Source organism: Pezoporus wallicus, unplaced genomic scaffold (genome assembly GCF_028554395.1).
Source record: "Pezoporus wallicus isolate ANWC-B61680 ecotype Strahan unplaced genomic scaffold, APGP_CSIRO_Pwel_v1 scaffold_6362, whole genome shotgun sequence".
Classification (NCBI taxonomy): Eukaryota; Metazoa; Chordata; class Aves; order Psittaciformes; family Psittacidae; genus Pezoporus; species Pezoporus wallicus.
Genome location: NW_026637663.1, coordinates 6,826,115 through 6,848,424, shown reverse-complemented (window position 1 = coordinate 6,848,424; position 22,310 = coordinate 6,826,115). Strand labels below are relative to the sequence as shown.

At 38.3% G+C, this 22,310-nt stretch overlaps 1 protein-coding gene across 3 annotated transcripts in view; it reads right to left on the bottom strand.

Moving 5' to 3' along the window:
• Positions 1-2,784: 2,784 nt before the first annotated feature.
• Positions 2,785-22,310, bottom strand: part of SMOC2 (SPARC related modular calcium binding 2) — a 138,641-nt gene continuing 119,115 nt past the window's right edge. For 2 of the 3 annotated variants that reach the window (XM_057406964.1, XM_057406966.1), the window contains exons 10-13: positions 9,609-9,711; positions 8,411-8,685; positions 5,884-5,927; positions 2,785-3,082 (exon numbers count right to left, since the gene is read on the bottom strand). In XM_057406964.1, the coding sequence (XP_057262947.1) occupies positions 3,059-3,082; positions 5,884-5,927; positions 8,411-8,685; positions 9,609-9,711 (446 nt within the window). In that variant the 3' untranslated portion in view covers positions 2,785-3,058. The remainder of the gene's footprint in view (positions 3,083-5,883; positions 5,928-8,410; positions 8,686-9,608; positions 9,712-22,310) is intronic. The other variant, XM_057406965.1, reaches the window with a different exon arrangement.

The following is a 22,310-nucleotide window of genomic DNA, read 5'->3' as shown; positions in this document are numbered from 1 at the left end:
ACGAAGGGCAAAAGCCTGGTCCAAATGAGAAAAGTAAAAAGGATTCCTTTATTTATAAGCAGTGAGTATTTAGTTGAAGTATTTTCTCTCATATGAACTGATGCTTTTTAGCTCTTGTGTTATCTGAAACCACATTAGCAAGAAGAATTTTCATTCTGAGCTATCATTTAGGTCCCAGTTCTGCAAAACACGTATCTGAAATTTAGGCATTTTTTTTTAGACTAGAAGAAGAGTGAGAATCAAGTGATTTTGGTAAAACTGAAGCTATAAAGTTATGAAGTTGGCTTACTTCTAGGGCTGGGAACAAGATGAGAAAGTTATCCAAAGTGTTGACAAAACACGGAACATTTCTCACTGTGTGGCCTGTTGGCTAATGGACGTTGCAACAGGCTGGACAAATCATTGAACACAACACAGTCTTAAAACTTAACAGTCTTCTACTTACAACTTTATAAAAGCTCTAAATAAATCTGTTCAGCAACAGCTGGAACTACAACAAACAATGGTCAATGAGAAGCAGAATACTGAAACTTATTGAAAGTTGTGCTTTCAATGAGAACAGAATTAAAAACTGAAACTAAAACATTGCATATGGAATAGGATAAAACCTAGAACTAATTAATTACAGTGGAACTAAACAAACACTGGTACTGCGGTGTGAGCCTAAGGGCCTAATCACATGGATTCCTTTTTGGTACCAAGGATGTGCTTTGTTGCAACTAGAAGGGCCAAGATCTATCTGAGTTTAACTATCTTGTGGATATATGGGAGCTACAGGAACCAAAATGGAATGCATCAGGCTTTCAAGTGTGTTCCAGTTAGGGATCTGGACTATAGCTGCAACTACGAGTACTCAGTACTGCTTGTAGCCAAGTGGTGTAATGGCTGGAAATGGCTGGAAAATGAACCATAAATGTGACGACATTGAAATATGTACGAAGATGAAATATCTCATGAATTAGTCATTGCAGAGTCATTAAATGACACTATGCTGCAGAAGTCTTTGGATACCTAAGAGGATGCCTATAGCCTTTATTTGTCTTTTGATAAGCGAGCATGCTCAGGGTTTGCCTCTGTCTCCTCACTGTTTCCAGTCAGGCTGAACATTGCCTAGCAGCTCACACTCACACTGAGGAGAAAATGCCACACTGTTCTTTGCAATGAAAAGGCAAGAGACCAAGCTAAAGCTATATGGAGATAGTAGCAACAAAGGATCTGGCTTCAAAATCACTATTTTGAGAAAGCAATGGTATGAATAAGGCATGAATGATCTTAGGAGAGAATTCAGTAAAGGGGCAAAGGAAGAAAAGAAGATAGACCCAATATGAGGCCACATGTTTTCTTGTAAACTCAAAGCAATAGTGAAGTCACCCCTAACTGTACCTGCTTCCAGACATGGCTATCTGTGTTGTAGAATAAAAATCACCAGCACAGTTTGATAATATACTGATCTTTAATCTATAAAGAAGTTTAAATTCAAAGTTTAACAGTATAAAAGAATAACAAATACTTTTAAAAACAAAAATACAAGATAACACACAGTTGCATCTTGGTTTCCTCCTGCTGCAAAAGCTTAGAGTACACGATTTCTTGGGTATAATTCCACTGCGGACAGTGTTTCCTAACACTTCAGCATATGTTGAAATTGAAATGAAATATCTTTATTCGTAAAAAAAGCTTTTCCAGGTACAAGTTCAAGCCAGGGTGCTATTGTGATTAGGTAGTCACAAGTCAGATCCCACATGTTTTTAAACCAAACAAGACGAAATCACTGCTTGTTGCAACATTCTTGCTTTTTCATGTCAAGTCCTAGATGCCAGCAGTCCATCTACCACTGCATCGATCAACCCAGCTGCTTGTAACTCACAGCTGCTCGAGAGCTGTGTTTCTTTCTTGGGTCCCCTGCTCTGAATTCACATTCACAAGTTCTTAGTCCCCTCAGGCACACATACAAAAATGCACTGAGGGGAGAAACGACAGAGAAGTTATGAAAACATGTGAGAAGTTCTTTCAGTCAGGAAAGAAAAAGCCTAAGGCAGGGGTGATGTGAGTAGCCCCTCCTGACAGCAATTGCTCATAATTTGCTCAGCTTTACCTCTAGTGGACCCTGAGGCAAACCAAAGAGTTGATGGGGACAACCAGGTGCAGGGGAAGAAAATGCTGAACAATCTGTGTAGCCTTCCTTGTCTCTTTATAGTTAGATTTACAATTCCGACCCATATAAACTCTACTGCTGCTTTACACTGACCAAAGAAACGTGCTTTTAGACCCAGGCTGAACCAGATTGGAGTGACTTTACAATTCACCTCACTCCTTGTTGGTTTGCTGTATTAACAACTCAAGCAAAAACAAAAGGGAAAAAAAAATCCTACCAGGATTTAGAATGGAAGACACCTCAAAAGTGGATAACAAAATATGTTTTTTGACAAGTAGCCCAACTGTAGAATAACTGTTTTTAATCCATTAGAGGTTGCATTCTCACTGTACGATCTTCAGAATGCATAATAATCACAATAACGATTAAATAAAATATTGCCACCGATGAAAGATCTGTTCAGTTAAAATCTGCAAACCCAAGTAAACAGCAATTTACACACTCCCTTCAGTCCTGCAATCCTGAAACATCCAACACTGCTTGGACAAAATTGAGAATACAGTAGACTTTTCAGCATAACTCTACTTAAATGACAGTACTGATTAAATAAAAACAAGGTATACTATTGAAACCAAATACATAGAATCGGGCTTCTATGCCACTATTCGCCAAAAAGCTATTTAAAAAAAAAAAACGGTTTAAATGCAAACTTTTACATCTCCAACATGTTTCACATATTTCAACAACAAAAGAATACACATACATTGTATGTGATAATTTTTCAAAACTAGCTGTTACATTTTCACAGATTAAAAAAAAAAAGTCTTTTTAAATATTTTGTTTTTTTCTACAAAGTGAATTTACATTTTTAAGTACAAAGTGCAAATACTACAATTGTTTTTATTGCCTTTTGGTGAGGAAATCTCCCACATGTCAGAGATCTGCCTTGGATCAGTAAGCTGTTCACCCTTGCTTCTTAGAAACTTGCTGAAAGAAAGTGGAGAAATTTACATTATTAATGATGTTTTCAATTAATCAAGTATAAATATTTATTTTTCAGCTGTGTCCACATGTCGCTATTAGAATAAGAGTTCTGCACAAATCTATATGGGGAATAAAATAATTCTTGCCCTGTGATCCTTCTTGGCATCTATGAACAAGGGCATGAGCAGCGTCTTTGCTATTTCTTACCTATGGCCTCTTTAAATCTATACCTGTCAAACACACAGTTTTAGCAACTGCCTGGGCAAGTCCCTGGTGCAATATACCTTTCTATGGCATGTGATGTATAAGGAATGGGCTGCTGGCCAAAGTCTTATGAGCAATCTATAGTTTCCTTATAAACTTTTTGCTAGGCTGCAAAAGACCCTCTGGGTCTCATTGACAGCATGTGTGCATGTACGTGTATGTTTGCTGGACAGGGTGGAGCTGAGCAAGGGAAATATACCTGGCCACTACCCCAGTTCTGTCATATCCATCATGTATTTGACCTCTCATAGAGCAACCACAGCTGAGAATGCATATTAGTATATATAGCTATATCTGCTTTCTTTCAGTAAGCTTGTATGTGAGTGTACATATACAGATGACCACATATGTGGAAACCAAAAAAAAAAGTCTGGAATACATGCCTAAGCACACATAAACATATATATAACTGAATTGCCACAATAAACTAGTAGAAAGTGAGCTTTTGAGTGCCCATCTACACAGTGGTGCAAGCCCGGTATCTCCTTCTTAGATGGGTGGTTTCCTCTTAGTAGCTCCTACCAGCCCAGTTGCTTTTCGATAACTTCAAGTGAAAACTTTTGTGATGAAAGCCACCTTTTGTATTTGCTGCCTTGTATTGTTCGAGTTTGAAACTGCCAACAGATGGTTTGCTAAGCCAGACTTAATTCAAGGTTATCATTTGTTAGCAACAGCTTTTAAAATAATTGGTGCTGAGTCAGCAAAATTATTGGACAAAATTAAAAAACGTAGATGCTCTAGGACACGTTTATTACAGATCCTGCAAGTCAGGATCAGATTACAAGAAAGGGGAGAGGGCTTGTCATGCTTCAAGTGTAATGCACGTGTGCCAGTAATTGCCATTATATAATTAAAATATCCCCTTTGAAAGTTTGTGAGTTCTGACAGGATAATTGTTTTCATGCTGCCTTGTTTAAAGCATAAGTGATTTGTAGGGCAAACTTGAAAAGTTAAGATCACAAACATTTGTTTAAACAAACAGAAACTTATCACATCCCTCTAGCTGTGAGAGTATTTTATATTCCATCAAAGGTATGTAGGAGGTCTCTGGTAGGACCCACAATCAGTGTTGAGCTTGCCTTAGGAAGCGTGAACCTAACATCAAACAAATCAAGAGATAAAGCAAGTAACAAATTGACTAGCAACAATGAGAGGAAAATTTCTCTTGGCTGGTGGGGAAGTTCATCTTGGAGTCAGTTTTTAACAAATTAATCTAGCTTTCTGATAGATGGGAAGAGATTAACCACAATTATGGTTTTGGGATACTTTTTTCCCAAATTCCTATTTTCCCAGCTGCAGGGTTACCTGTCCTTATAATATCTTCATATTAATATTCTTTAAAACATTTCATCATTTACTGGTGCTTTTGTGGGCATTAGTCATTTAACTAATACAAAAGTGAGGCAAAAATAGTATGAAGGCAATTCTATCACTTGACCATTCAAATAACTGGCAGACTCAGAAGCCCTTCTTCAGACCCATGCAAAAGTGCTAGGAAGTTGTGTTGATGTTGTCCAGAAAAATGCATGTTTAGTGTTAATGATTATAAAAATAGAGACACACAAATGAAAAACCCTTTCTTAATCTTAATCTTTTTCTTTTTTTTTTTTTTTTTTTTTTTTTCCCTGAGCTACCTGAGTTCCTCCTTTTCAGTGTATTCTGCTCCTTGATTTAAAAATTCTGCTCTTGTGGCTTTTGTAGCACTGAATGCTTTGAGTAGCCAAAATTCCATGAATGACATACACTGGTGTTACTCCGAAAAACAAAATCAAGTCTTTGCAGAAAATTGATGCAAAACCAAATCATGGATTATGTTGCCAGGGCACCTGACATTTTATTTGCTAGAATCATTCTGCAGACCTCACCAATTTTAGTTTCAACATACATCAGCAGACAGATGCAAATCCTAGTTCACCAGTGTCATTTTGCTCAGCCAGCAAAGGCATTTGAAAGTGACAGCTCTTTTCTCTTCACTAAGATTTTAAAAGGTGTTTAAAGCCACCATATAATAATATAGTGGGTTTTGTGAGATGTATACATTTTCATAGGGCATGGGAAATGAATGGCTTTGTCCACAAAGTAATTTCTATCAATGTAAGTTTGTGCCTGCAGTATGACACACAGGAAAATTAACAGAATTCAGTTAAAGCAGAAGGTAAATGAAGATAACAGTGCACATCTAGAAGTGTACAGTAATGTTATTATTCAGGAATGCAGAATACTCATGAGGGCTCAGTTACACTCATGTAATTATCACTAACCTATATGGCAATTTATACTTTAATAGAAAACATCCGCATGCAAACCTAGTCTACTTTGCACTTTATAAACATTTACTCTGCACCAGCAGTTGACTGATTCAGCTTTCCTTAGAGAGAACTTGTCAGAATTTGTTAATCATCATGCTGCTTTACATTTTCCTGGGAAATCTGCAGAATAGAAGATGAATGCAGTTTGAAGCTGCAATGATAACTGCTAAAACCCCAAGAAGATTAGCTGGACAAGGAAGGAAGGGATATCCTCCTCTCCTCAATACTCACCTGCCTGCTGGATGAAGTGCTCTCAATGTTGGTTTTAGGGGCCGCTAAAGGAGGGAAAAGAAAACATTGATATGGTTTGCAAGTTATATGTAACATTCCCAAGAACTGAAGCCCTCATTCTGAAAAGGCATTTTTTAGAGTACAGCTTTCAATAAATGAGATAAAATATTTCAGATCTTTTGTTGAAACATCTGCTTATCTCTCTGCTCAACACAGATGTTGCTTCTTTCATGGAATTATATGAAAGTTGAATGACGGCATTTCTTGACAGTTAATATGTGACATTTGCTTAGGACAGATTTATCTAGTCAGTGTCCAGCATTTCAAACTTCTTAAATCTTTAGTAGTAAATATAGCCTATTATCCCAGTGGCAAAGAAGCATGTACAAGCAGATTGTCTTGAAGGCACTCACTTTACTTAAAGATACTGCGTAGGAACAGCCAAAGACATTGTTCTCATTTGATCTGTAAAACAAGATTATCCCTGAGTTTTAAGTTTTTTGGTGGCAAAGTCCAAGACTGCTCTAAATAGGGGGAAAAAAAACCAACAAAGCAAAACAATTATTTGAGTCTGCTGGCCCATTCGACTCCACAAACAAACTTGGGAGGCTAGGAGGAACTTGCTCTCTTTTGTCTTCCATGTCACTTTGTTAGTCAGTCAAGCTGTACTGGGACAAAGTGGGACAAAACTAGATCTTGAAAAATACTGCAGCAACAAGTATCCCCCTGAAAAATAATGTTTTACAGCTCTCTGGCTTTTACATGGCTTCAAATGATTCTTGTAAGATACCTGGGACTCACACAGAATGATACAGAGCCACCTCCTTATCTCAGCTCTCACACCTCATGTGACAGGGTCTCACCTATTCCTAGAAATGTAACTCTAGTTGTAGCAAAGTGGCAAAGGTAGTGAAAGGACTATCAGAAATAAAAGTTTAATTATCAAGCAGGAGAAACTAAACAGAATACTGATAGTCCAACAAAAGCAACTTTTACTATCTTGTCTTTAAAAGCATGTATTTCTAGGAAAGCACCCAAGTGGCTTGGTTTAGAAACTTTTCCCAAGCAGATGCCATTATTTTTCAATGCAGAAGTTCTGAGCTATTTTTTTCCTTCCAAAAATAAGTGTTCTCCTCATTGACTACATTGTTTTTGGGTTTTTTTTTAAGAAGCTCTGTTAAAAATCTCCAGTTACGGTAAACCTAATTTTTACTTTGTCTGAATCTGTGCATGATCTTCATATAACTTCATGCATCTTACAACTTTCTTTTCCAAAACAGGCAGATTCACCTAATCTTGGGGGGGGTGGGGGGGTGGTGCTTCACCAGAATGGGCACTGGGTTTGCTTTGAGACTTGTTATGGTTTTCCTCTAAGTCCTGGGGCAATGAGTTCGGTCACAAATTTTCATGTACAAGGGACGAAGGAGTGCCAGTTGCAGCAGAAGTGTCTTGACCCGGTTGTTAACATATGAAGTGACCATAATGGCCTCCACTTCAAAAACTAATCTGCCAAATAGTGTAAATAAAAAAGAAGATACTACGTTTAATTTACAGCATAAAGATAACTACAGTCATTCACCTTTATATAAACATTTTTTACTTCCATCATCTGAGTGAAAATTGCAAGGTATTATTATCAAGTCCACAAAAAACACAGAAAACAAAATCCTGGATCTGATATATTTGTTTTGACAGATCTGCTTCTGTGAGCCATGGCCACTTTATTATTACAATGTAGAACTATTCTGTCTTTCTGAAGCATTTACTTTCTAGATTTGATTACAACCAATTTTGTGGAAACCGTTTTTTTTCTGTCTGCATTTCCCACTTGACATGCTTTCATTTCTTATGACACCTTTATTTTACTATCCTGGGTTCATTTTGAGCCCTAGACAAACAAAACAATTCATGTTCTATAACTTCTTACTGTATGAGGACCTACTGTTGTTGTTAACAATTATAGGGTTTTTGAACTTCTTATTATCAGGAATTGTGTGACTGAACTCTGCAGGGACCGTTACACACTCTTGTTCACTGTTTCTCCTTCACCAGTTCTGTAGCAAGATAAGGTGGCTGTGTACTAGCAGCTGTTCCACCTCTTTGGAAGATAACTGCATTCCTCACTGTATCTCTAAACCACATTTGAGAAATGAAAAGTCATTAGAAAGCTCGACAATGTGCTTCCTTCCCAGCAGGAATCCAAAAAGTACAGGTGCGGTACTTTACTCATTCAGGACACAGTGCTGCAATAACACTAAATTGGCTTTTCAAGAACTGTTGATGTTATGGTATCCTTTTAGGTTTCCTACTGTAATACATTTAATGGTCAGAATCAACAGGAAGTTTTGATTCTATGGGAGTGATGATTTGTGTACACAGAAGCAGTTTTCCTGCCATCTGCTCTGAACAACCACTGCATTAGCTACAGGCAGGTGTATTCTTTTATTTTGTATACTTCTGGCATATACAAATATAAGACCTAATCAGCTCTGAAGAATCTAGTGAAAAAGACAGAAAAAGCGCTTACTATGGCGTTTCTTTGTTTCTGCTTTACCTTCTTCTTTTGTTACTCCCAAGCAGCCCATTAATTCTTGAACTGACAAGGACTTATCATTGTTAACATCACAGTATTCCACAAACTTCTTCACACACTTTTTGGGTTTTGATTTCTTTCTTAGGAATCTCTTAAATGGCTTGATTTCTTTCTTGCCAATATCACCACTGGAATTTTTATCTAGCTGTTTGAAATACCAGTGGACCACTCTCTCCTCCAGAGTATGATTTGGATCAGGCTCTGAAACCCTGTAACAGAAAACAACAGCTTTGTTTTCATTTTTATACATAAACCTTAGTTTCTATCTTTATTTCAGAATAGTTTAATCACTGTCAGATGCTTTGTCAGATAAGACTCCCTGGTTTTGGACACTAGCTTCTTGTAGTGAATCCATCTTTTTTTCATGTTGGTCAACTGTATCCTAAATTTTATACTAGAACTAGGATTAGAATCTGCTTTTTGTTAACTCTCTGAAACTGTGTTGAGGTCAGCACCATGCTCAGTAAACAGTGCTGTCCCCTTTCATTTCCTGAAATAGAGAAAAGTGAAAAGAGAAATAGAAGAGAAAAAGAGAGTTTCATAGACAGCAGACACATTAAAACAGGTACTATACCCAACTAAAGCAGGTCAACAGTCAGCGTTGCCAAATACCTAGGCTCCAATTACAACCCATGATGGATGTTCTTAGAGAGAAAAAACCCAAATGTATTGAATTACAGGATAACTTATAACAATAAATGCCACCTCAATTTCAGATGGTAAGTTACTGTCCTGCAGACATCCAAAGTTTGACAGCACTTAGATATTTTTAATTCTGCCTGTGATTGTTGATAGCATTGGTTTGTTTTACAAGAAACTTGGCAAAATATGCATCAGAAAAGTAGTACACATTCATCAAGTAAGGCCTGAGAGAACAAAGACTGAGATACAGTTGCACCAGCAGCTACAGATAAACACTAAGCTGTGCTGCTGCTGAGAATTCAGCCATCAAGTGCATCTCTGTTCAGTGCAGAGAGTCCACAGTGTGGAGTGAAGTAAATTCTCCTACATAGGTTCTTGGAAATTCACCCTTTGTGAAGGCATAAGAAGAATAACTTCTCAAAGCCCTCAACAATTCATTCACCACTGCCGGAGTCCTCTTAAAGGCACACAAAAAGGATATAAAACCCACCGGCTAGAAGACAACGATGGATCAGAGACTGCGTGAACCATATCTGTGGACAATGCATCCAAAACACTCGTCAGGAACTCATTCTTCTTGGCCCCAGGGCAACCTAGAAAACGAGATTTTTTTTCTTTTCTTGTTTCCTTTTTTTGCAGCACTTAAATTCCAACAATAATTCAAACTTAGAAATAGGTGTGACTCCCTATACACAAATCCTCATAAACTGTGGACAAGTTCATAACATAATTCAAAGACAAGTATCTAAGTTCAGGTATATATCTGTAACATAGAGCAGGAACAGAAAAACAACCTTCAGCACTATAGCAAGAGAGAATATGGTTTGCATACCTTGGGTCCTTTTCTTTCAGTTTTAGACACTGTTTTTTCCTTCTTTAAGATATTTTTTTCCATGGGTGTTGTATTTTTAGAAGAACGGATTTGAAACAACAAAAGTTTGTACATGACACAAACCATTTGAAACATGGACTGGAAGACAATAGCACAATACTTCTTTCGGATTTCCTCTTTTGAGGAACTTCTGAACTACCATTGCCTTTCTCAACGTATATTCTCCCAGTGGATTGTTTTTCCTCTCTGTAAAATGATAGCCAACTCTTTGCCTCTTTCACTTTTCCCTTGGATAAGGGTTAACTCCCACTATATCATACATAGCCCAGTCTGATGCTGTTAGTTACTTGGTTCACACTGTAGGATCCTGTGGTGATGCTAGATCATCCTCATAATTACATTCCCTATGCCACAAAGTTATTCTCTGAAAGAAAATAGCGCATTTCAGACACATAATACGTCAGATAAATATACACTAAAGGCTCCAGTCTTAGAACAGTGCAGCTGGAGCAGATATACTCATCTGTCAAGTGCATGAATGTTGACACATGGGCATTTGCTTACAAAACACACCTGCTTCCTCTCCTCTTCCCTAGAGCCCTGAGCCAAACACCAGGTCTTTCCCTAGCCCTGTAACAGCTGAGTTAAATTCTAGGATAATACAACAGTGACATAGAGATGACAAGCTTGAAGCTGAAGCCCACGGCAGGACTTTCACAGACAATTCTATGCTGAAGGCCTGTTTACCTGCAGTTCAATTCTTAAGTGAAAAAAGGGAAATGCTTTGAAGTATTGTGGAAAAGAAAGATTAGTCAGTCAGTAGGTATTTGTTATTTCATTACACTTCTCAGTGACCTCTGGAGAAGGCAGGATTATCTGAGCCTGAAAAGCCCCATCTTGCCCAGCAAATTATTTTTTAATACATCCCATGTTGATCCAAGGAAATGAAAGCTATGTTATATTAGCCCTTAGCTATGGCGCAGTAAGAATAGCTCAGCTATTATGTATAGTAGCAGCAGCAGCACCTACAACATATTACTGTCTAACACATTCATGCAGCTATCAGTTCCCTGTCTCTTATGTGTTTGCCTTTGGCACCAGGGACATTTTATTCTACTAACTGTAAAAGGCATATAACAGGAATGCACTAAAGCAAGTTGCACTGCACTAAAGTTTCATTTGCATTAAGGAAGTTTAATCTGCACTATTAGTACAGATGTGCACTAAAACTACACATCTGAAGCCACTTGTCACTCTCTCAGATATGTTCCTCTTCCCTTAGGCTTTAACCAGTTGGGTTCTTTTTTGGAAGGGAAGGGAAGGGAAGGGAAGGGAAGGGAAGGGAAGGGAAGGGAAGGGAAGGGAAGGGAAGGGAAGGGAAGGGAAGGGAAGGGAGAAAGAAAAAGAATTCCAACCCAACAGCTATGAATATAATCCTAAATTTGAGTTCAGTGAGACAAGAACTTGAGCTTTCTCTGCAAAGCACGGAAATTAGAAGGGTTGCAAAAGATTAATAAGGAGGGACAGAAGACTATACCAACTGGTTCTTGGCATCATTCTGTACATAATTCAAAAGTATATTCCTTAGAGCAAAGAGCTTGCTGGTAAGTAAAGCTTAGACTCTGCAATCATGTAAGTAAGTAAGTTGTGCACTGTGATTTAAATTAAGCCACTCAAAAGCACATTTGCCCAAAGATGAGCAGGCAGAGCCCAAGCAGTGCCCATGCAGAAGGCACATCCTGTAATGGTAACATGGTGACCTGCCTGAATCAAGCAATTAATTCTCTGAACAAACTGGTGAATTCAGCACTACTTCTTGCTAGCAGGGATACTTGGCTTGTGGCCCAGAGCTGGTTCTCTTCAGAGGACAGGTAAAAAGAAGTCTGTCTGAGGCTCGCTGTAGACCTATCTTGAATAGTAAAAGCTTTATCCATTTCATGCTGTGTTTGTCTTACTGTCATGAGGCAGAAGCCTGAATCCTGCTCCAAACATGAGCTGTGAATTTACAGAGGGGTCAAGAAAAATGCAGGCAATGATACCTCAGTGTGTAACAATGCAGCACACAGTATGGCAACAAGACATTTTGACTTTTTTTCTTTCTCTCTCCTTTGCGCATAGATAATAATGTTAATATCCAATTTGACTTAGGAGCTCCACATTAATTTTTCAAGTTAGTTATGAGTGTATACCTGAAATATCTGGAAGAAACAAAAATTTACAGCTTAGGTAGTTTCCTCTGCTGTCCAGGGAGCTGCTGAGTGTACATATGCTACGGATGTAGAGATCAAAATCGTGACTTACCTTGCTATCTCATAAGATACAGCTAGGTAGGGGAAAGTATCGATTTCTACATTCACAAGAAATTATGAGGAAAAAAATCCATAGTTTAAAGCCTGTCTCTGACAATTTTCTTTATGATTGACAGGTTTCTAATTGTGTATTGCATAAAGTTGCAATAGCAGTTGACAGCAACAGAAATCTCATAGAAATCTCACTATTAAAATAAACACAGTTAGTCGCTGTAAAACATTCTAAATTATGACTCTACTACTTAACGTAAAATGACACTCCACAAAATCCTCACCAGTTAAATACAGAGAAAATATTAAGTTTCTCCCAATTATAATTTTTGCTGACGGTTGGGCAATCAAACAGCAATTTAACTTACAGAGAAATCTCTGTTCTTTGCAGGTGTTATTTAACTCTCTGGAGGCTTCACACTGAGCTTTAATTTTCAACAAACTTGTGGATGAAATAGCAAAACTGGGGGAGCTTTTGCTTGATTGTAATGAATAATTCACTCTTACTGGACTAAATACAGAAAGGGAAAGTCTCTTATGGGAGCCTTATGTTTCTTGCTATGGTTTATGTACTTCAGTTTCTTCTTTTGCAGTTGCTTGTCCTGTGTGGATTTGACAGTTTACATAAATAATAATTTATTGTTAAATGGTTGAAGTTGAAACCACATGGAGTTAACCTACAGGTTCAGAGATATAACACAGAACTGAGTGTTTGCTTTAAGGATAGTTTTACCCAGAGTAAACCTTAGACCAACAAATACATACCACAAATGATGGGAATATACAAACACTTCATTTCAGATATAATATAAAGGTAATCAAAGAATCACCATTACACATTATATACTTCACATGTACACGCGCATCTATAAATACATCCACCTTTAGTACTCAGGATGTATTTTTTGAGTTACATTTGTGGGATAGTTGTCTATAAACCTTCTAAAATATGTAGCCAAGTGCCTTGTAGCTCCCTGCTTGGTTGATAATAATCTACTACTGTCAATCTTTGAAGATGATCTTTCACAGCACATCTGAAGTCATGGTTAGAAAAGTATTTTGTTCATTTCTGTAGAAATGTGAGTACAATAGATAAGTTTCATCACTTTAAAAGGGAGTTTATATTGATCTTCCTGCAAGAGAGGAAACAGTCTTGAGTCATTCACTCAAGTAATTAAAGGCATGAAAACTTCTAGTTAGCAAACCTAAAGCTTTTTATTCCCTATTTGTTAATACAAATATCAGGCTTAGGAGTGCAATCATATACAACGACCACTCAAATACTACTGAAGATTATAAATAAACTTTGACCTGTCAAAAAACAGAATCATCAGAAATATTCATGTTTCTTTAATGTCCTTGACTTCACTTAAATATAGTGATATACAGGAAAAAAGTCTTCAGCAAAGTTTGTCAGTGCTACAAGTTACCCTGGGAGATCAGATAATACAAGGAAAATTTTTTTTCAACTTTTATTCTATACACACATATATGTTCAGTTCATGAGTTTATTTCTATTTATCCACATAAATGACAAGTTTGTGTTTCTCTAGATATGCTGAGGACACTTCTCATTTTCTTGACCTCTTCTGGAGATACATTCCAGAAAAAAAACCTTTCAAAAGATGAGCCTGGGAACTGAAATTTGTAACTTTTCTGGAGACTAAACACCATGGCCTCAACAGAGTCAGTGGTTTTATGGCTCACTGCAGTTTTTCCCTCACTGCACCTCCTGGTAACTTCTCACAAACGGTAATTATCTCTTAGTCTCTATCCTAAAGGGGTTGAGGACATTATCATCTCTGCTTGTTAACAACCCCCAGGTATTACCCTTTTTTTCGTTTCTCTCTTAAATATTCTCACCAATTAAAAGAATTAAGTTGAACTCAGAGCCAAATTCTCTGTTATATATGCTTACACAGACTTTGGAAATAATGAAGCAGAATAGAACAGATGTTAGCTGGAGGGGAGCTACAAATCCATTGCTTTGTAGCCCCAGATATCTTTGTCTTACAGGGAAGACTATTATTCCTGAAGCAGGGCAGAAAGCAGATTTCAGTTCTCCACATATATTTATTTTTGTTACTGCTTTAAAATGATCTTTCTGTTCTAATTTGGGGGGTAGAGGGAAACAAAAGAGTTAACAAAGGATGATCTCTCAAGGCCCTACCCTTCAAGTGCAGGCATTCATATCATACCAAAGTGCATTGAGTGGGATTTGTCCAACTTGAGGCTGGTGAAATGAGGTGTCTCACCCATAAAAGTTCTTTAAGCTCAGTATAAAAGAACCCATTCAGAAGGCATTCATCCCAGCTACCTTACACTTTTCCTTAGAGTAGGATAAGATCTCCTTTAAAATGTGTCTCTTCTTTCCCATTAACTTCTGAGGAAGCCCGGACAGCTAACTTACACTCCCAGATGGTGTAAAACTGCTTGTGATGGGTTCTGTATGTATCTGTTTTATAAGTTCATTTAGGTTCAGACTACTTTTTTATGCTGTGGGTAAATATGGTAGAAAGAAGGGATAATGTTCATAGCAGAAACACATATGATCTTATAAACAGTTTTCACAGGAAGCTGAGTGACAAAGTTAGGCTAAGGCATTTGTTAATAGGAAAAGCAGTTCATTACTTTTATATCAGTTCTTGTAATATTAATTACTAAATGACAAAAAGAGAATCAGAACATAACAGCATAACAGAGACAATGTGAAATTACGAAGTTTTGACTACCGCTTTTTAGTTTGTTTTTTTCTTCATGAGAATTTGAAAGACCTTTTAAATTTCTTGCTGCTAACAGTTCTGAGATGTCACTGTGAGAACAGGCAGGGGGTGAACCAACTAGAACACTCTAATCTTCTCAGATGCCATCCAAAACTCAAAACAGAACTTCAGAAGGTCTGTGGACCTTATCTGCCTTTTTTTAAACATTCTCTTGTAGACTTTTACCTTTCTAGTTTTGACTGGGAACAGGAAAAAGGTTTGAAAACTCTTATGATAAGGTCTTGCATAACTGGACTCAATGCAGCTGATGTTTTTATTAGGTAGTCACAGCCTACACAGTATCTGCACTGGTCTGGGAGGCCAAAGACATTTTAGTATGTTGAGAAGAATCTGAAATTCTGAGCATTTAGGGTCAGCCTGTGCCAATCCAAACTCCTAACCTTTAGAGAATGGTTGCCTTATGTCCATCCAGCTCCAGTGTAAGAAACACAAAGTATATGGCTGAAGTATTGTCACAGTAATACAAGTCAATCAGTCTACTGATTAGGGCACAGAGAGATGAGTTTAAGGATTACAAAAGGGCCCCAAAAAGTCCAGAAGAGAAAAGCAACTGGATCCAATTTGCAAAAGGCTATACTTCTGCTTTACCTACCATATTTCATGACTGCCTGTCCCTGAGATATACAGCTGGTACTTCTGACTGCAGTAACACTTTCAACAACAGCTTATTAATGGAAATGTTTTGGAATCCAGTTTTCTATAGTATGGCAGGCATCCGAATCTCCATATTATCACTCTGAGAGTCCTAACAATTAACAACCAACATTACTTAGGGAGTCAAAATGTAGTCGTTTTTAGTAGACATTTATTACTTTCAATTCACTTGTATTTTCATCATGCTGTTATGTTTACTCTCAGGAGGTGGGTATGAAATAACCGTATTTAATTACCTCCATTTAAATATCCATTAAAAAGGAAAAGCTATTATAAAAAATGTATGTTGTTGCAATTATGGAAGTGACCTCAGAAATAAGGTGTATAATTCTGGTCTCCTGCTGGAAAAATTAAACTACAGGGACTTGCTTACTGGCGATGGTTTCTACATTACTTAATTGATCTGAGCAGCCTGCTCCTTGGGAACACGCATGAAAACCAGCCTTTTCTACAACCTGATGTTGATTTTAACCTTCCTGGATATCTCTTACTGAGACACTTACCACTGGAGGCATCAGCTGAAAATCCCAAAAGCATTCACTCTCAGCAAAAGCCAGAAAAAAAGATCTCTATTCAAATACTGAGAAACAGTGGTCATTAAAAGTAAAAAGATGAAGGAAATTCAGAGCTGAGTTAAAAACTGTTGGCCCAGCAGCACAGATTCATGTGAGAGCTATTTTCAAAGAGTCCCTCCCCACAGAGTGGTACCAGGTTTTCAGAGAGAAGAGCAGAACCTTCATGCCAGTCTGTGGTTCTTAATTTATTTTTCTTTTTAACCCAAATGTGGATTGTACAGAGCAATGACCTGGTGTCTGCCTATCCTTGAAATGAAAGCAGTGGCAGAACTGTGAATTATGAAGGTAACTGCTTCAGAAAACCATTTTATTTTCAGAAAACATATTGTTGGATGGTGCAGGGTGAGCTGGAAAACTGTATGGGGAAGGGAAAAGCAAAGAGGAAGAAGATCTAGCTATATTGCAAGCAGTCAAGTATCAGAATCATAGAATCATAGAATGGTTTGGGTTGGAAAGGACTTTAAGATCATCTAGTTCCAACCCCCCTGCCATGGGCAGGGACACCTCACACTAAACCAGGTCACCCAAGGCTTTGTCCAGCCTGGCCTTCAACACTTTACCCATGCTTTAGTTTGCTTATACAGGTAATTACAAGTACTGAATTTGAATTAGGACAAATTTTCATCAATGTTACCTGATTTTTTTTTTCCCCCTCCCTCCCATAACTGGAAAATTGGATTTCTGACACAAATTGCAGCTGAGAATACAGGGAGTCAGGCATGGCTATTTCTTGGAACATCAACTATATACTATGTAACTTAGAGTGAGTTTTTACAGCAGTGATTAGAAGAGGTTTATAAAATGGAAATCCTACAAGCAACTGAAGTGAAACAAGAGTCATCAAGAACAACTAAAGCATTACTTGAACACTATGGAATGAACCAATCCTTGGAAACCTGGCATCACGAAAATCTCTCTCTTTATGTAATATTTAATTTGGGATTGGCAGTTGTGTTACCTTTCTGGACACTTTCCATTAAACATGACAGAATTCTTCTGCAAATTCCATTTCAAATCTCACTGGCTCATCCTTTGCTAAATAAAAGAAAGCTGTAAATTTACTAATACAAAAGCATAAATATAGCCTTACAATTGTTTACTGTGAAACTTTTACAAGGTACGATATTATGCAAGGATGAAATACCCTCAGCTCCTACTGAAGGAAGTGAGCATCCTATGACAGACTGAAGGCTCAGGCCTTAATAAATAGTTACTATTCATTTAATTTAAGAATTAAGACCCAGTCCCAATTCACCATTACTCAGCTCACTTCTCCATGGTTCACAGAGGAGTACCTCTGTAGCTACAGCAGGTTTCTGAACCAACTTTCTTTGCAAACTGACCTCTATTTGGAATGGATACCCCAAGCTACAAATAACACTGTGTACCTCATTAAACCACAATAAACTGATGTTCAAGTAATGAAGAGCTTGACTTCATTCCACAAAAAGGACAATTCAGCGTTAATCATGCCACCCTTAATTTGCAATTTACAGTAAACACCGAGGAAATTAACACATAGCACTTGGTTGCAAAGATCCTGCAATGACAGCAGCACAATGGAGTAAACTAAAGATGGAGATGAATGTAATTAAGGTTCTAAAGTGTCTGCCAGGAAGAATGCAACACAGCTGACTTCATGTAAAATAGTTTACAGCATGTGGCTTGATTACAAAGTGCCTTGGGTCGTTTTACAGCAGGGAGATCCAATTACATGATAACACTCCATTATGGATTATGAGGATGATTTCCTTGCTGGACCACTACACTGTATGCTAGTTTTGCCATGTACACTGTGGTCTGTTTCCCTCATGTGCTGCATGTCCTGTATTTGGTCAGAAACCCACCTAGGAATATCCTGCAGCCATGCCAAGGCCTGGATTTCCCTGCATTTGTGCAGAAGCCCATTGTGGCGACTTCAGGAAAGGTTGTGGACTTCAGTGTTAATCAGGTTGCCCAGGGTCAGCAGGTCAGTCACTAGCTATTATCACTGACAGGGCTGACGAGAGAGGCTATTGAAAAGCGAAAACTGTCTCAGGCTTACTGACCATGAGGCTCGAGAGGAAACAGAGAAGAACCCTATCATACCCCTCCAGCAGTCAGGCTTGGTCTGCAATAAAACATGACCCCAGGCTGACATGACATGGCATGCTCCAAGACTGAGCATGTGCACACAATTATAGGAGCGTGCATGTCCCATTTCTGGAGCAGGCTATTTGTTAACACGGCAACAGCAACACACGAAGGAGGTTCTCATGCATCTTGACGTCTGCTGCTGCACAAATGGAGAGAGATGGAATAAAGACATCACTTTATATTTTTGTGCCCTGGGCACTGCAGGGGGTGGGCGAAAATACAATCTGAATGTACAACTGCAGCATCTCAAATGTCCATACCCAGCAAAACTGAGTCCCTCTTGTGCATGCATAATAACCTGATTTGCAGCCATGCATTTTGCAACAGCAAGTGCTTGCCTGTTGGTGAATGGAAATAATGACTCTGATTAAAATTCATAAACCCATTTCCATTCTAACTCTCCTGTGAATACTTTGATAAAAATATGCATACTTTAAAGTTGACTTGGCAAACAAGTCATTTTCCATCTCAAGGGAATGAATGTAAAAGCACTCATGCAAAATTAGAGGTCCACACTTCATACCTGGAGATACCCAGCAATGGAAATTCCAACAGACAAAGACCTTCAGTCCATGATCTTCATATGACTAGAGTAAACTAAGAACTCTGCAAATGACTATAAAAGACTCCACATGCTAGATTGTCAAAAATCAGTATGTGTTCTACTGCTGGTTAAAAAACAGAAAGCAGAAGAGAAAGTAATAGGAAAAGATCCTTAAACCTTTAAAAATGCCTGGGATTAGATTAAGAAATACAACATATGTGTGTGGATTACGAGGGCAAGATAAACAGTTGAAACCCATCTATTTCTGTCAACTGGCATCAGCACATTCACAGAGAGTTTTACACCACTGTTCAACTAAGCATACCACCACAAAGACAAAAGCTTAAGCCAGAACAATTTCTTTATGGGAAGCAGGAGGACACGGTAACGGTAATGAAAAGATACAAGTATGGAAATTAGAGAGAACCAGGTGGAAAGCCAAGGGAGAAAAGTATGGAAACCAGTGGGGGAAAAAAGCTGCTTGTTTCAAGTGAGCCTCACATGGACAGTCTGTGCTCTGACACAGACACCTCAGACAGCACCAACACTGACAGAATATTAATCTTCCTCCCACCCATTCTCCTCTAAACAAAACTAGTTCACTGGGATAGCTCTGCTGTTCATATCAGTAGGCTTCTGCTGGTTTTGTTTTCTCTGCTTCTGCCAAAGCCATGTGGATAACATAGCTGAATCTCTGCATCTTTAGCTGCATTTGCAGAGACAGAGGGATTTTATATCTTCCTATTGCTTCTGGCGCTCTCGGTATGTGACCATGAAGTAGCTCTCTCCAGGCCTGGCCATGAAACAATTCCATCATGTGGAAAGTGTCAGGATTGGGTAATTTAGATTTTACGCCAGTGCAGCAGAATGGGCTTTGGGCTTTTTTATATTCTCTCTCTTTTTTTTTTTTTTTTTTGAGAACGAAACACTCCATCCCATCTTGGCCAAATAGCTTGGTGATGAGGGCACGCAGCTGAGATGAAGGAGACTGAGGTTCAACTCCCTAATCCAAGCCAGACAGAACAGGGAGTTGAAACCTGGCTTGCTGATATCCCACTGGAGTACCCTAATCTCTGACACTAGAGAACCAGGTTCAATTCCCTGCTCTGTCTGGTTTGGATCAGGGACTTGAACCTGGGTCCATTCCTCTTCAGCTGAGTGCTCTAATCATCATGCTATTGTGTGTCTACAGAAGGGATCCTTTTGTTGTGAGCAAACTCTCCAGAACAAAGAGAATATCAGAAACTTCTATTGCTACATTAAAACATTTCCTTCAGAAAAATAACAATAGTATCAGACTGGACAGAATGTTCTTTAAATTAGGGCTTAATCCTGCATGCTGTAAAGAAATACAACCAACATCCTCCAAAAAGCCTGGCAAGTAGGTCAACAAATATAGTGCCCTCACTAGATCAAATGAATTTATGAGCTTAAAGGAAAGCATTGGCTTCAGTGTTTTGCTGGATCAAGGCCACTGCACTTTTCACGCTGAAGAGTCAAATTCTCAGTAAATAAATTTTTTGCCTTTCATGTCTTGGACTCAAGGTTTTCTGCCTTACCAAACAACAGAGTTATGGGAACTGGTGTTTAAGCAGCACTTTATCTTTCTGCCTTAGTATAAGCCACTGTTTAAATTTTCTTTCAGCAGGGCACATGCACAAGAGAAGCCTGTTGCTTGATACAGGAATTCATTAAGTCTGTTGGATTTTATTTTCTTTTTAAATCCATTCTATTTAAAATTAGGCATTTAATTTGTCTATTGTGTAAGATAAATGTTTCTCTTAGGAGACAAAGAGGGTAGACAATACAACATCCAGTAGGATAAAGCTGAATTCAGAGTACAGTGGAACTTGGGGTTCTCACACAGTACCTTCAAACATCACCAAATTTTATGCTTAATGACATAACTTAGCAAAGTACCTAGGGTTGTCTTTAATACTAAATGTATCTTGGGTTGTTCTGATGCCTGTGGTCTGCTGGAGCAGCATCAGTATGGTCTAGGAATTTCAGGGATTTGTAACAATAGAAACATCTACTAAGACAAGGGGAGAGGCTGGAAGTTCCAAACTCAAGTTTTAAAACAATTTTTTAGTGACCTTTAGGTTTTCTGGTTTTTGTTTTTTTCTGTATGAAAAGGATCACTTTTCATCTTTCAAGTATTTGAGACTCCAGTAATGCTGCTGATGTGTTTTGAAATGGTTACCAGGGAACACTGAAAAAGAATATAACTGCCTTGCTATCAAGGCATGTTTTAAGAATAAACTGATCTTCTTTTATGACAGGCATTTATCTGTAGTCTTTGCTGAAAATATGATGAGTATAGAATGTCCTCACTTTATCTGTCCTGTGTTAGTGTTCTGCTTTATCTGTAAACAGAGATAAATCACAAAGAAGGCAACTGGCAGTAGAGGGGATGCGGAATGAATCTTTTGCTGTTGAAGAAGGGAGTTCAAATTTTGGTTTGGTTACAAGCAAATTAACCCAATTAATTTCCATTGGCCTCCAAACTACAAATGTTACTTAGGGAAAGTGCTGAAGCTAAACAAATGAGAGAAAAAAAAAACCATACAAAACTGAGAGGGGAAAATTGACCTGAACTTATGCACAAGTTATGAATCCTTATATGAATCCTTACTTTAATATTAAATATACTTGTAAATAAATGCATCAGAAAAACACATGCAGTTTTATGGTAAGAAATGCACATGTCTCCTCTCACATAAACCGGTTTTCTGACCTACTTCCAAGGGCGACTTTCCTTGAGCAGATGGTAAAGAATCAGAACAGTGTGTATCTGTTCACATTCCTCCTTCTTCCCCCAGCCTTTCACACGAAGCTGCTATCAAATGAAGCCTGCCCGCAAGATACCCCACAGCCAGATATGACTGAGCGCTAGCAACAACAAAGCATTCACCCGAACGCTTAGCTAGGTCTCCAAGCTTAAGGCTCAGGCAGCTGAGGAATTTGACAAAACAAGGCTTCACTGTAGAAGAAACCATACACTTTTTACTCTACCAGAAGAGTCTTGCTTTCCCAAATAACCCTAGTTTCACCAAGACACCTGCCTATGTCAGGGTAATTAATGAAGTTCGAAAGTAAAAACAACTTGCGATGAACAGCGAGCCCTGTTTTTCTAAACACTGGAAATGCCAGCACCACAGCAGTGTGCCTTCTTTTCACCAAGCCATACAGAGAGCTGTAAATTAAAACCCGATTCCTGAACCCTACATGTCCAGTCACTCCACTGCACATTAATCTCTTTCCTTGACTCAGCTGCCAAGTTTGCAATAAGTCTGTGTGATCCACGCCTTGAACCATGTAGCTGGCTCTGAGACCACTGTGCACTCTGTTAATACAGGGGTCAAGAT